The sequence below is a fragment of the Zootoca vivipara genome, chromosome 12, assembly GCF_965207765.1.
Source record: "Zootoca vivipara chromosome 12, rZooViv2.hap1.1, whole genome shotgun sequence".
Taxonomy (NCBI): domain Eukaryota; kingdom Metazoa; phylum Chordata; class Lepidosauria; order Squamata; family Lacertidae; genus Zootoca; species Zootoca vivipara.
The window spans coordinates 38,611,713-38,624,750 of record NC_142595.1 but is presented as its reverse complement, the minus strand read 5'-3'; the positions used below and the strand labels follow the sequence as shown (position 1 = coordinate 38,624,750).

The following is a 13,038-nucleotide window of genomic DNA, read 5'->3' as shown; positions in this document are numbered from 1 at the left end:
ACATAGTTCACTGTACTACCATCTTGCACAATATTTGGTGGAAAGATTCTGGTTTACTTTGTGTCTATTACTATTTTCGTCTGTAGGGATCGGCTTAAAGGGGGCCTTTTTTTACCCAAACTTACTCATGACTCGTTTTATTCATTGCTCTTCAGCTCCTTTATACTACCCAATTCCTTGTTAAGAACCTCATGAGAAGGCCATGCTTTAAAGTGTGCCCCTCCCCCTTTCATCTACACCAGGCATCCCCAAACTGAAGCCCTCCAGATGTTTTGGCCTACAACTCCCATGATCCCTAGCTAACAGGACCAGTGGTCAGGGATGATGGGAATTGTAGTCCAAAACATCTGGAGGGCCGAAGTTTGCGGATGCCTGATCTACACCCATTCCTCTTAGGTCTTACAGGGTAGAGTGTTTAGGCAAATCAGATGGCGGCTTCCCTTTGTAATACACACTAGTCCAGAGCCCTTAAAACAAGACACGTATTTTTGGTACATGCACAGATTTTTTAAAATGGACTACTGCAGAAATTAAAGCCAACAGCAAAATAAAAACAACTTTTAGATGTTGGCTACATACAGATATTTTGGTGTTCTGAAAGGGCAGCAAGTTTATTAATTATTACAGTAATTTTTTAGTCGGGGAGAGGTGATCACGGGATTTCCTGCCACAAGCGCAGAAAATAATTTGACCAGCTTTGGATACTATGCAACTTGACTTGGGGATGGGGTGGAGAGATTTCTGCTCCGCCTGAGGCGACAACATGCTTTGTGCTGTTCCTGTTCATAAGGAAGAAACCTCATTTTCAAGAGGATGCTCGGAAAGGGGGTGGCTTTAGTTTCTGTGATGCTGGTCCAGTCAGTTATCCAGTAGATCAGAGCTCATTTAAGATCTTGTAAGTCGGCCACCCAGCACAATTGTCCCACACTCAAGTAAACAGTGGCATTACTTCCTCGGAAGCTAGAATTCCCACAATACAGTATATTTATTGTGGGCTCTTATCTTTAAAAGATGAAAACATCCCACTAGCAGGCTCAGACGTATGGATAACGGGTTAATGTTCTGACGGTGAGAAACAAGCCACCAAAATAGAGGTTTCGTAGTCTGAAGTCCACATTTCCTCAAGACAGCAGGCATGAGGCCAGATATGGGGAATCTAGCGCTCTGGATATTAGATTACTACCCCATCATTCCTGGTGATTTTGCCATGCTGATGGGATTTGGGAGTCCAGCACCACAGGTTAGCCCGCCCCCCCTTCCTTTAAGATGTCTTACTGGAAAACATCCCCTAAGCACAGTTTTCTGTGTCTATTGATGGGTCGCCCTCTAGGAAGCACATCTTCAAAGTGATGACCACCCTGTGTTTGCCCCCAGCACCTGATATGCAGGGATATACTTTCGCTGAACATTGGACATTCAGTGGCGAGAAAAACTTTGCCTGTTGGGTTTTGTCTGTCCAATGCAACTGTGGAATGGAAGCAAGCCTCTGGGAAAAGAGGCAGCCCTGCTCTGTTAATTTAACACTCTCTAGCATTTAATGTTGGGTGTGGTTTGTAGGTGGCGCAAATCAGAGATTCATGCTGAAACTCAGGGGGGAACGGATACTGGTGTGGCAATAATAGGAAATGAGATGCCAGACTTTGCAGCAGCGCAGTCCCCATGCACGTCGGCCGCAGAGGACTCGGTGAAGCAACAGCATGGAGCCTGCCGTCGAAACGAAATGGATCCTCAAAGCTGCTTTCCTTCTCTGCATTGGCTGGTGTACGTACTGGAGCTCTACTTTGGCTTGTGGGGCAGGTGTACTGATCCCAAAGGAACTGGCTTTGGCTTGTTCCTGTGTCTTTAACAGCAAGTTGATCTGCAGCAACCAGCAGGTGAACCTGTTCTCAACTTTGAGAAAAGTAGTGCCACCTGCTTACAACTGTTTTAAAAGGCACAGGAAACGGGGATGGGGTTTTTTTTTGTTAAAGTTGGAGCCATCAGGAGTGGGGCAGCTGGTTGGGCTGCAGGTAAACTGAATCAGGGCTAACAAGGGGGGCAGGGAGGGGGCTGCAGTGTTTTAGACATTGACTTAAATAAAAAGGAACAAAAACTTATGGTGCGTGGGAAGGATTGCTTAGTCAAGCACTGAAATAAGTATTTTTAAAAAAAAATATATTTCTAGTGGTATTAAGTGCATACTAAATTATAACCCCACTTTGCATTTATTTTGCCTGTATTTAAAGCCTGTCGCACCAATCCATTGTAGTTGTTACAACAGCCCTGATCTCTCCATATTGTTCGGGGCGGTGCATCGAGTTGTTGAAAGCTACCTTGAGAGATTGGGGCTAACAAAAAATGTGAGACCTTCCTACCTCTCACAACCCATATGAGGCTAGTTAATACTGCCCCACTGTGCAGGGCTGTTACCAGGATTACAGAGGCTGGCTCAAGATGTTCAGCAGACGGCCACTTCATAGACTACTGCAGTATGTAACATGTGGGGCTACCCTTGAAGACTACCCAGTACCTTCAGTTTATTCCAAAACAGGGCGGTGGGTTTGAGAACAAGAGCTGCGTGGTCTTGCAAAACATGTTGCTGCTCTTCAATGTTCACTGGCTTTCCAAATTCTGCTGAAATTGTTGGGCTTAACATAAACAGCCCTATACAAATTGGAGCGTGGAATAAGGATGCCTGCTTTCACTTGGCCCTGCCTGTTCGCTAAGGCAAATGTATCCTGACTCAGGTGCCTTCAAACCTCAGAAATCAACAGTGGCAAATACAGGGACTTTTCTGTTCTGTAGCCACAGCCTTGAAACAGCCTTCCCAGGTGTATTTAATCTAATCCACCCCCTGCAACATTCATCCAGGGCCATCTCCTAGGTTTTAGGTCAGGCATCCCCAAACTTCGGCCCTCCAGATGTTTTGGACTACAGTTCCCATTTTCCCTGACCACTGGTCCTGTTAGCTAGGGATCATGGGAGTTGTAGGCCAAAACATCTGGAGGGCCGCAGTTTGGAGATGCCTGTTTTAAGCAATTGTCAAGGTTATTTTATTCACCCAGGCTTTTAGTAAACAGAAATGTCGAGTTTTTAGTGATGCCTATTGTTTTTAAATTTGTGTATTCTTTTTCATCGCTGCTTTATCTGGCTGCTTTTACTGTATACCTTTTTTATAACCTGCCCCCCCTATTAATTGAGGTTTGATTGTAAGCCGCCTTTGATGTTTCTTCAGAATTGAAATGTGGGATAGAAATGCTTACGTAAACAAATGAGATGGTGGATTCCTGAGGTGGTCGAGTGGACTGTACCACTTGAGACCGCAAGTATAATGCTGTATTTAAAAAAAATAAAAAGACAAAAAAAAGCAGCCCTCCATCTGGACACACACAAAACTAGACCTGCAGGGGAAAGCACGAGTTCCAGCTCTTTCTCCCTAATGCAAGGGTGGGGAACCTCAGCCCACGGACACCAGGTCAAATTTCCCCAAAATCACACCAGATGTCATATGTAACACCAGCATAGCTGCCAAGTTCTCCCTTTTTTAAAGGGAAATTCCCTTATGCTGAATAGGCTTCCTCGCGAGAAAAGGGAAAACTTGGCAGCTATGAACACCAGGTGCGGGGCAGGAAGAGGCGTGGCACCTCCTATCCCTGCAGCAAACAGGACTGAACTCTCTGTGCATCGGCTGAAGGGTGGAAAACTCAATCCTGCTTGGTGGAAGTCCCTGAGAAGGCTCCTTGCGCATGGGGCACATCGTGCACCTGAACCCTGCGGAAAGCAGGACTGAACTCCCCTCCCCCTGCCCACCTTTGACAGATGGGCAGGTCATCCCCCTTGTCAAAGGCGGCTGGCGGAACGGGGGGCTATGGGAGAGAGAAAGAGCTGGGACCATTGTCCCCAAAAGCTCTACTAGACGGGCAGCTTTCATTTTGGTCCAACACTGATGGCGGAAGAGGGCAGCGGATGACGTCGTAAACACACCTCCACTTCCCACCATCCTGTAGCTGCTTGCTGCAAACACCCACCCACCCACACCAAGCATCTTATGTCTGAAGCTGTTTCCTCAGCCTACCAAATGGTAGGACCACCTCCACCTTGGCATTGGCATCAAACCAATTTTTAAGGGCAGCTGGGCTGCCTGCCACTTCCCCAGTGGGGTCACTGAGGGCATCTTGTGCAAGGGAGCTGACACGACTTCCTGGCCTCTGGCGGCTAGAGTTCCTTCAGGGAGCCAAAAGGCCGCCTCGCCGCCACAAACCCTTCCCTTTCTTTTTCCACTGTGTGCATTCTGATGCATTCTGTGAAGAAATAACGTGTCCCCCCGCTGGCACGCTAGGGAAACTCGTGGGGATTCAGGGCATTGCGAAGGTGGGGAAGAGGCCATAAGAATGGGAAGGAGAAGAAGGGTCAAATGACTCATCCAGCCATCTCTTTGTCAACGGAGAAGCCGTTTGTTGGGGAATGTCCAAATGTGGCCAACTTCCTCCCGGCCAGACATGTGGGTCAAGAGCCAAATGTATGCACGAGGAAATAAAATATGAAAACTCATACGCTAAAAGCAGCAGCGCCTGCGACGGGGGTGGGCTTGCATCCTGCTGCAGCCAGGCTATCTCCAGGAATACCGGGCATTTTTGTAGCCTTTTCGAGCAACCAGAGCCCATTTACATAGGCTGTTTTGTTGTAAAACGTACGCAGAGAGCTCGAAAAGTTGGTCGGCAGCACTATTCTTTCTCCCTCCATCCTTATTGCTGCTGGGAGAGAACGGATTGCCTCAGGGAGCTTCCTGCACATGCAAGATTTGAACAACCTGTGGAATCAAATAATTTGTAGAGTTGGAAGAGACCCTGAGAGTCCTCTAGGCCCAACCCCCCTGCAACGCAGGAATCTCAACTGAAGCATCCGTAACAGATGGCCATTCAACCTCTGCTTAAAAATCTCCAAGGAAGGAGAGTCTACAACCTCCTGAGGGGGTCTGTTTCACTGTGGAACAGCTCTTACTGTCAGGGGAAAAAAATCCATCGTTCAGCCATTAGGTTACGCCAGCTCCATGTAGCTCTCTTGGAAAGTGCCAACCACAGACCTTCCACCCCAGCATTCGGAAAGCACAGACTTCATCCAAGCAGTCAGAGGTTCCCTTGTTTCCAAAGAGCAGCATGTGAACTTCAGCTTCCTCATCTCAACTGCTGCTGGCTGTTTGTGTGTCTTTCCCCCTCCTTCCTTGAACCTTCCCTTACTATCTGCCCCTTCCATCCACTTGCAAGCTTCCCAGGCCTTTTGTCTCCTTTTTCTGGACACCTGTTGCTTCTACCTGTGGCCACTTGTCCATGTTTCCTAGAGACAATCCAAAGATTTAACTGCCAGAGACCCCTGGGAACTGGCTCCAGGCTCCCTCCCTGCCCATTCACTTGCCTTTTGGCCCAGTCTGTATAACTGTCCAGCATATAACTCTAGCAATTTCAGTAACAAGATGTAAACAAGGTTTCTCCCCTCTCCCCGAAGGAACAATGATTTACCAGGGACTGGGGTGAGTCAATAGGGACAGACAGCTGCAGCATAGGCATAATATACAATATTCACGGTGGCAAAATGTGTAATAATATATGGACACTTGGGCCTGTTTATTCAATTGGAAGCCTCCCAACTGCTTCCCGCCCCGCCACCCCAAGGCTGCTTTCAGGTGGGGCTTTTAACAAAAATGGTTTTAAGCTCAGCTTGGAACTTGGACATCTTCCACATCTGGAAGAGCAGGTGGCAGCTTGTGAAAAGGAAATGTATTCTTAGCAGTGTTGCTGCTCCAAACGCTCTGTGCCATAGCATTCTGCTACCATTTTCCACTCTAGGTTCTGCAGTCTCTTCGGATTTCAACATCACCGATACAGAGACTCCCGTGTTTTTCCGAGGTGACAAGGCCTCTCAGTTTGGCTACCGTGTCGTCCAGACGAGAGCGGACGACGGCAGGTCCTGGTGAGAACCAAACCGTTGCCGGTTAATTTTGTTCAGAGCAGCCACAGGCCCGTAAACGGTCGTTTTCTATAACTCGCTTCCCTCGTGCAGGTTGGTCGTAAGTGCCCCCATGTCAGGCAACCGGATGGGATCGCTTTTCCGCTGCTCGTATGATACAGAGAAGTGCCAGCCAGTGGTTCTCCACCACAACAGTAAGCTAAACATTTGTGTGCCTCCATTCCTCTGAAGGTGAGAGTGCCGCATCTGATAATTTTATCTCATGAGAAGAGAGAGGGAACTCTTGAGGGCATATCTGCACTACAGACTGATACAGTCCCTATTTTCATCAGTTTAATTTTGGAGGGTATGCAGAATAGCTAGGAACACTGTGTGTGTATTAATATCCATGAGACATGGGGACAAAGTCTCTTTATCTTTTATAATTATATATGTCTCAATTGTATGTCTGTCTCTTTTTTTCCACATGCCATCTCTCCTTGTCTGAAACAAAGATACCTCTGGAATATCTCTGGGACTTTCGCTGGCTGCTGATAAATCAGACTCCAAAATAATAGTAAGTAAAACCAGAATGGAATCAAATAGCAAAATAGTGCAAATCCATGGGTGTGCCTGGGTTTGCAGTGTCTGTCACTCAGAAAGGAGGTGAAACAGAGCCTGCCCCTGCCTCAGGCAGCTGATTCAGGGCGTAATTAAAGGAGAAAAAAATCATTTTAAAATGTATTAAAATTGTATTTTTACTGTCAGGGATGGGGAGAGGAGCTTGTGGGATTTTCTGCTTCAGGTGTCAGAATAACTTGACCAGCTGCGGGTGCCTTGAAACTTGACTTTGGCTTCGGAGAGAAGATATTGAGCTCAAGCAGAAAATGCCCTGACCTGGCCTTGAGGAGGAATTTATCTCAATTTGGCTGAGACAATCTAGCAGGCATCCCCAAACTTCGGCCCTCCAGATGTTTTGGACTACAGTTCCCATCTTCCCCCACCACTGGTCCTGTTAGCTAGGAATCATGGGAGTTGTAGGCCAAAACATCTGGAGGGCCGCAGTTTGGGGATGCCTGATCTAGAGTCACACCCATATCATACATTTAAAGCACAGTTATGTCACTTTAATAGCCTTTGCTCCCCTGAAAGAATCATGGGAAATGTAGTTTAAGGATGCTTGGAATTGTATCTCTGCGGGGAATCTCCTAACAACTCTCAGCACCCTTGCCAAACTACAGTTCCCAGGATCCTTTGGGGGAAGCCATGGTATAAGAGTGCTTTAAACATTTCAATAAATAAGTGTATGGTGTGGATATAACCTAGGTGAATCGGCTTAAGAGACAGGGATCTCATGGCTGTTTTCATCCTTCCTATCCACACAGGCCTGCGGCCCAACATGGGAGCGTGGATGTGGGGACTTTGATTATCTGAATGGTGTCTGCTATATCATGAGCAATTTTAACCAACCTGCCAAAGAGATCCATCCAGCTTTCCAAGGTAAGATTGGGAGAAAATTAGCTTCACATGCTTCTTAGCATATTGCATTAATAAGCTAGGTTGGGGATCATCGGTTTGGTCAAGGGGAAGAGGAGACAGTCATGCGCATGAAGTTGAACCAAGGTTGTCACACGTATTGTATCCTTTTAAGTGCTGCAGCACAGTGAGAAATTCAATATGTGCAGTTTTTCACCATTGCTGCATCTGCACGCCAGGAGAAAGTTATTCTGCAGTTCTAGCACCCCAAGATAAGCTTTGGCCCACCCCATATTGTATTTATCAGGCTATCCCCTTTGAGTTCCATGGCAATTCTCTCCAGTCAAACCATTCTTTTTGTACATTTCTCTGTAATACACAGTGGCCCAAGATGTCAATTACAAATAAGGAATTTTGACCACTGCAAATCATACTTGCACACCTCCAGAATGGTGTCTTCTACCTGCATCGTGTCTCTCAGAGGTCACTCTCCTGAAAGTGTGGATGTTTGATTTGGGGTGACTCACAACTTAGTTTGGGGTACATGTCCTCGGTTCCTTATTCATTTTGTTTGTTTTTGACTATTATTGATGTGGGCTTGTACACCTGGCAATGCCATGTCCTGGGTTGGACAAAATTCTGGAACATCTCATGTTCCCTTGGAGGTGTGGCTCTGTGATTTGTGGCAGCCCAAAGTTTAATTTGGGATGTTCAGATGCAATTCGTGATTTTTAGTTGTTACCCGAGATCATCATGTGTTAAAGACCATTGTGCAAAGGGTTCTTGACTGGAGAGAAATGTTGTGGCTCCCGAATGGGACAATCCCCACATTATGGAGACCTGCACGGTTTATTTTAGGATGCTGGGGCATATCGGCTTCCCTTCCTTGTTGAGGCTACTCATTTGTCTTTGTTTTGAGATGTCGTGGGAATGCAACCCATTTTCCACACCCATCATGCCTCTTGTCCACTCAGAGTGCACTGTTGGCGTGGATGCTGTGATCTTATTTGACTCCTCTAAGAGCATTTTGGATGATTCCTTTCGTACAATGAAGAACTTCATCCTTGAGCTAATGGCTTCTGTTTCGGAGGCAGATGTGCAGGTGAGAGCAATAAGGAGCTTGATGGCACTGCATGTGGGAAGTGACTGGGTGGGTGGGGTGTCGTTGGGATTTGCTTCTTAGGTCACACCCCCTCCATAGTTTCAAAGCACTCTTATAGCATATTAACAGTCATGACTTCCCCCAAAGAACACCAGCTTGTTAAGGGTGCTGACAGTTCTTAGGAGACCCATAATTCCCCTTTGTAAGATTTCAAAGAGGGTTCTCTCCCAGCCCCACCTGGAGATGCTGAGGATTAAACCTAGACTTTTTGCATGCAAAGTAGATGCTCTACCACTGAGCTACAGCTTTGAGTTTTACCTGGTCACAAGCCCTGCCAAGTTTGAAAGGAACTCCCATGTGGCACCGCTCTTTCTTCATCTGCTGCCCTTCATTCTGTAATCCTTCCCCTTCACTGCTATTACTGACCTTTTGGGCTGGGCTGCCCTTCTCACGCCCTCTTGTTACTACTGCTTACTTTAGAAAAATATATTGAACTAGCTGGCCCAGCCACGCGTTGCTGTGGCTCATCCCTGTGACTACCCCCACCCTGTTCCGACCCATGACCTAATCTGCCCCCTCCTCCCCCCACCCCCCGGTTCATCCCCCTGTCCCGACCCATGACTTATCCCATCCCCTTGGCCCAGTCTGCAAAGCCGAGCCGAGATGCTGTGGAGAGGGAAGCTTTCCTAGCTGCAGAACCAGTGAAGCCGTCGCTAGAGGGCACTGTTTTGCAACCTCTCCTGTGCTCCCAGCATCCCCAGCTGTCTGAGTTTTGTGTTCGGGAACAGTGGGTTTTACCTGCTTTACCTGCCATAGCTGTGACATCTATCTACACAAATAGTATGCAAACCCTCGCATATCCACATGTGAAGTTGTGTCCAAATTTGAACGCAATCGGTCAAGTGGTTTCGGTGAAAAGTGGAGACCAACAAACAGGTCCCTTTTACATTTATATATATATATAGATGGTTGGGCAGCAGGTGCTGTGAAGTGAACCACTGTGTCAGCTAGACTTATTTACCCAGAATGCTTCTGGGCCATAGCTGCAAAGTCTCCTGTATTCCCTGGGAAACCCCCGTTTTTCCAGCCCTTCCCAGCTGGAAAAACGGATTTTTTTTGTTTTTCCCCGGTTTACTTACCGGCTGGGGGAGGCTCCTTCTGCACATGTCTGGAGTCTCTGGACATGCGCAGAAGCAATTTCTGGTGTGGCGGCCATTTTGGAACTGGGCGGAGCATGCTCAGAAGCGACTTCCAATGCTGCTCTGCCCAGTTCCAAAATGGCCGCGGCGCTACTTCCGGTCTGCCGATCCCTTATTTTTCCGGCAGGAACTTGGCAGGTATGTTCTGGGCAGCACATGGCAGGCAGCTCAAGGCTGGCAGATGTGGTGTTATGCAGCACATGCCACAGTTTCCCACCACTCTAACAATTGCCACTCCCTATCTGGTGTCATTTGTCGGAGAGGAGCTCTTGGGCTTCAAAGTCCTGAATGTTGACTAACGGTGCCAAAGGGTGGAGTGTGCTGACTGTATTTTCATTGATGACATAAGCCATTCTCCAAATGATATTGATTCTTCACATGTGCATCCGAACTCCCCACTGCATGGGGAAAGAGGTGCAGTGCAACTTTCAGTTGTGATGTCTTCCAGTTTGCTGTGGTCCAGTTTTCCACTGAAGTCCACCTGGTTTTTGATTTTAATTACTACAATGCATTTAAAAGCAAGGTGAAGGAAATAGTCGACAGAATTCAACATGCCAAAGGAAATACTCACACCCCGACTGCCATCCGCCATGTGGTGTGAGTACCAGGGAAATGAGTGTTTGGGTTGGAGGAAGAGCCAGGTGCCTTTTGCCCCTTCAGACCCAAGCCAATTGCTGCCTCCTTTGCAGGGACAAAATCTTCTTACCCGAGCTTGGCATGCGACCTCACAGCAAGAAACTCCTCATTGTCTTGACCGATGGCATATCCAATGACAAGAAAACCACATTTGAAGTCGCTATACCGGCTGCAGATAAGAAAGGCATCATCCGTTATGCCATTGGGGTATGGAGTTCAAAACCATTATTGAGGCTGCAGTATGTAGATTCTGTGGCTGCACCATGCAAGCAAACAAGTGAAGGATTGGTACCTTGGGGAACCAAGTGCTGAGGTTATATATGGCGGGGAACCATTGGTAACGGGGGAACAAGATGTGTGTTCAGAAATTCCCTGTTGCTTGTTCCAGGTTGGCAGCGATACGAGAACAGATGAGCTGAACACAATTGCTTCGTCACCTAATAATGTTTTCGAAGTTGAGAGCTTTGATGCGCTCAGTGGCATTCAGAACCAGCTGAAGGACAAGATCTTTGCCATTGAAGGTCAGTGTCACATCTTTGCTGATGCTCAGTTTTGTCCAAGAGCTATAGGTGTGGAAAAGTAAAGGGAGGGTCCAGGCTGTAAAGAACTGAAGAACCTAACAAGGGAATAAAGTTTAAGTTTTAAGAATTCACAAAATAACATGGGCCACTGTGGAACAGGGTGAGTCGTTGTGTCAATCATTATTGCTAATGCTGAGGCGTCCAACAGATTCGCCGGACACTGTGCAACCTGACTCTGCCCAGCCATTTGCAAAGGAAGTGCAAATGTGGGGGTGCCATCCATGCTGAAGCCCCACAACAGAAGTACTTCCTGTACGAAAGATATTTCTTCTCCCAACCCCTGGAAAACTGCATTTGTTCTGCTCTAACATGACCATTTAGAAAGGGCAGATTTTGAGGCCAACCTTCCTCCTCTCCTTGCCCCCCCCCTCCATTCTTTACCTCTTGCCTGTCTTAATTATCTTTCGTTTCTCAAAAAGGGACCTCTGGAAACTCTTCTGGCAAATCGTTTCAAAAAGAACTTTCTCAGGGCGGATTCAGTGCCCTCCTCACTCCAGTGAGTAGAAACTCCTGTCATAAGAACATATGCTTTTGCTTAGGGTATTTATATCCCGCTTTTCAGGCAGACCTCAAAGAGCGGTTTACAAAAGACCATCCGAACAATGAGAGAGAGAGAGAGAGAGAGAGAGAGAGAGAGAGAGAGAGAGAGAGAGAGAGAGAGAGAGAGAGAGAGAGAGAAATAAAAGGGAACAATAACTTTGTTTTAGAACAGGGGTGGCCAACTTCCAAGAGATAGAGATCTACTCACAGAGTTAAAAACTAGCAGTGATCTACCTCCTTTTTGGGGTTCAGGTCAAAGCTGATGAGCTTTTTTGCTTTTTTTAGGAAGGAGGAAGGCCCATTTTGGGGGGGGTTCAGGCTGAAATTGTTGAACTTTTTTTAGGGAGGGGAAAGCCATGTGTTTTAGGAGTCCAGGGCAAAAATGTTGAGCTTTTTTGGGGGGAGCCAAACTTGTTGAGCTTCTTGGGGGGCTCCAGTGATCTACCACAGATGTCCAGTGATCTACCGGTAGATCACGATCTACCTGTTGGACGTGCCTATTTTAGAAGAAGCTATAATTTGCTTCCACTCCCTTCAGGACCCTGGCTTCCAATGTTATGAGAGACAGTGAAAACGTAATCCAATTCTATTTTCCCATTCAGTTATGCATCTGTTGTAAAATTTAAGCTGGTTCCTATGAACCCAGAGAAATGGATCTTGACCCAGGGAGAGCTCAAGGATCCAGGCAAGCAGACGAATTTAAGCGTCTCCTGCCCACCAAATAACAGAGACCAAACCAGGACGTACGAAGCAAGGCACTTTTATTTTAACTGTTGCAACAGGGTCCTTCCTCTCACACAGGAGAACAAGGAAGGAACCCCAAACAAAGATGTCTTGCCCTTAAAAAGAAATTTGAAATTGGTTTCAGCCCACCCCCCAGAAGCATCATCCATATGTCACAGAAGGGGTGTAGCCCAAGACCCCCCTCCCTAGATTCATCATAGGTACATCATGAAAGGGGAGGTCTGGTGGCAGTAATCTGAGCAGTCTGGACCCTGCCCCCTGCCCCCCAAAACCTAATCAACAAAATTGAGAGATATTTACATTTCCCTGTTTCCCAGCCAAGTTAATCACACCCTTTTGTCTGGCAGTCAGGTATCAGGATGCCAGGGATTATCACTTTAATTCCTGAGACAATGAGAAGGTTCCCCCCACCCCACTTCTTCCTTGCAGAGGAACACCTGGTCAGAGAGAGAGTCAAAATGGTGTCAGAAAGGCCTGTCTTCCTGTGCTGCTTCAGACATGTGCCTGTACATTCATGTACATGTTTTATGAACAATTATTATATATATATAGATATGACCTCAAAATTCTTATAACAATTCCCCATTTGGGGCTATAATTTTTCTTAAAAATTGTTGCCCCACAAAAGAATAACCAGATGTGTTGTTTTAGTACTTTGGGAGAAGCATTTCTCAAAAATGGTCTATGTATTACACTTAACAGGATGGTCCACCAATATTGACTGGAAAGTGCAGTTTGCTTGTTTACCCTTTTGTGTGTTCTCAGGTGTCAAAAGCTAGCTCTCCTCTGGTTGCACACCTCCAACGTGGCACAACAGCAACAATCCCTGGTGAATCCC

General features: G+C 46.8%; 1 protein-coding gene across 1 annotated transcript in view; it reads left to right on the top strand.

Annotated features, from left to right (window-relative positions):
• The first annotated feature begins 1,489 nt into the window (after window positions 1–1,489).
• LOC118095251 (integrin alpha-M-like) overlaps window positions 1,490–13,038 on the top strand; it is a 38,152-nt gene continuing 26,603 nt past the window's right edge. Inside the window, exons 1-10 of the mRNA XM_035136342.3 lie at window positions 1,490–1,761; window positions 5,823–5,946; window positions 6,037–6,137; window positions 6,438–6,499; window positions 7,308–7,422; window positions 8,373–8,500; window positions 10,148–10,296; window positions 10,389–10,542; window positions 10,724–10,856; window positions 11,336–11,412. Coding sequence (XP_034992233.3) covers window positions 1,698–1,761; window positions 5,823–5,946; window positions 6,037–6,137; window positions 6,438–6,499; window positions 7,308–7,422; window positions 8,373–8,500; window positions 10,148–10,296; window positions 10,389–10,542; window positions 10,724–10,856; window positions 11,336–11,412 — 1,107 coding nt within the window. The 5' untranslated portion in view covers window positions 1,490–1,697. The remainder of the gene's footprint in view (window positions 1,762–5,822; window positions 5,947–6,036; window positions 6,138–6,437; window positions 6,500–7,307; window positions 7,423–8,372; window positions 8,501–10,147; window positions 10,297–10,388; window positions 10,543–10,723; window positions 10,857–11,335; window positions 11,413–13,038) is intronic.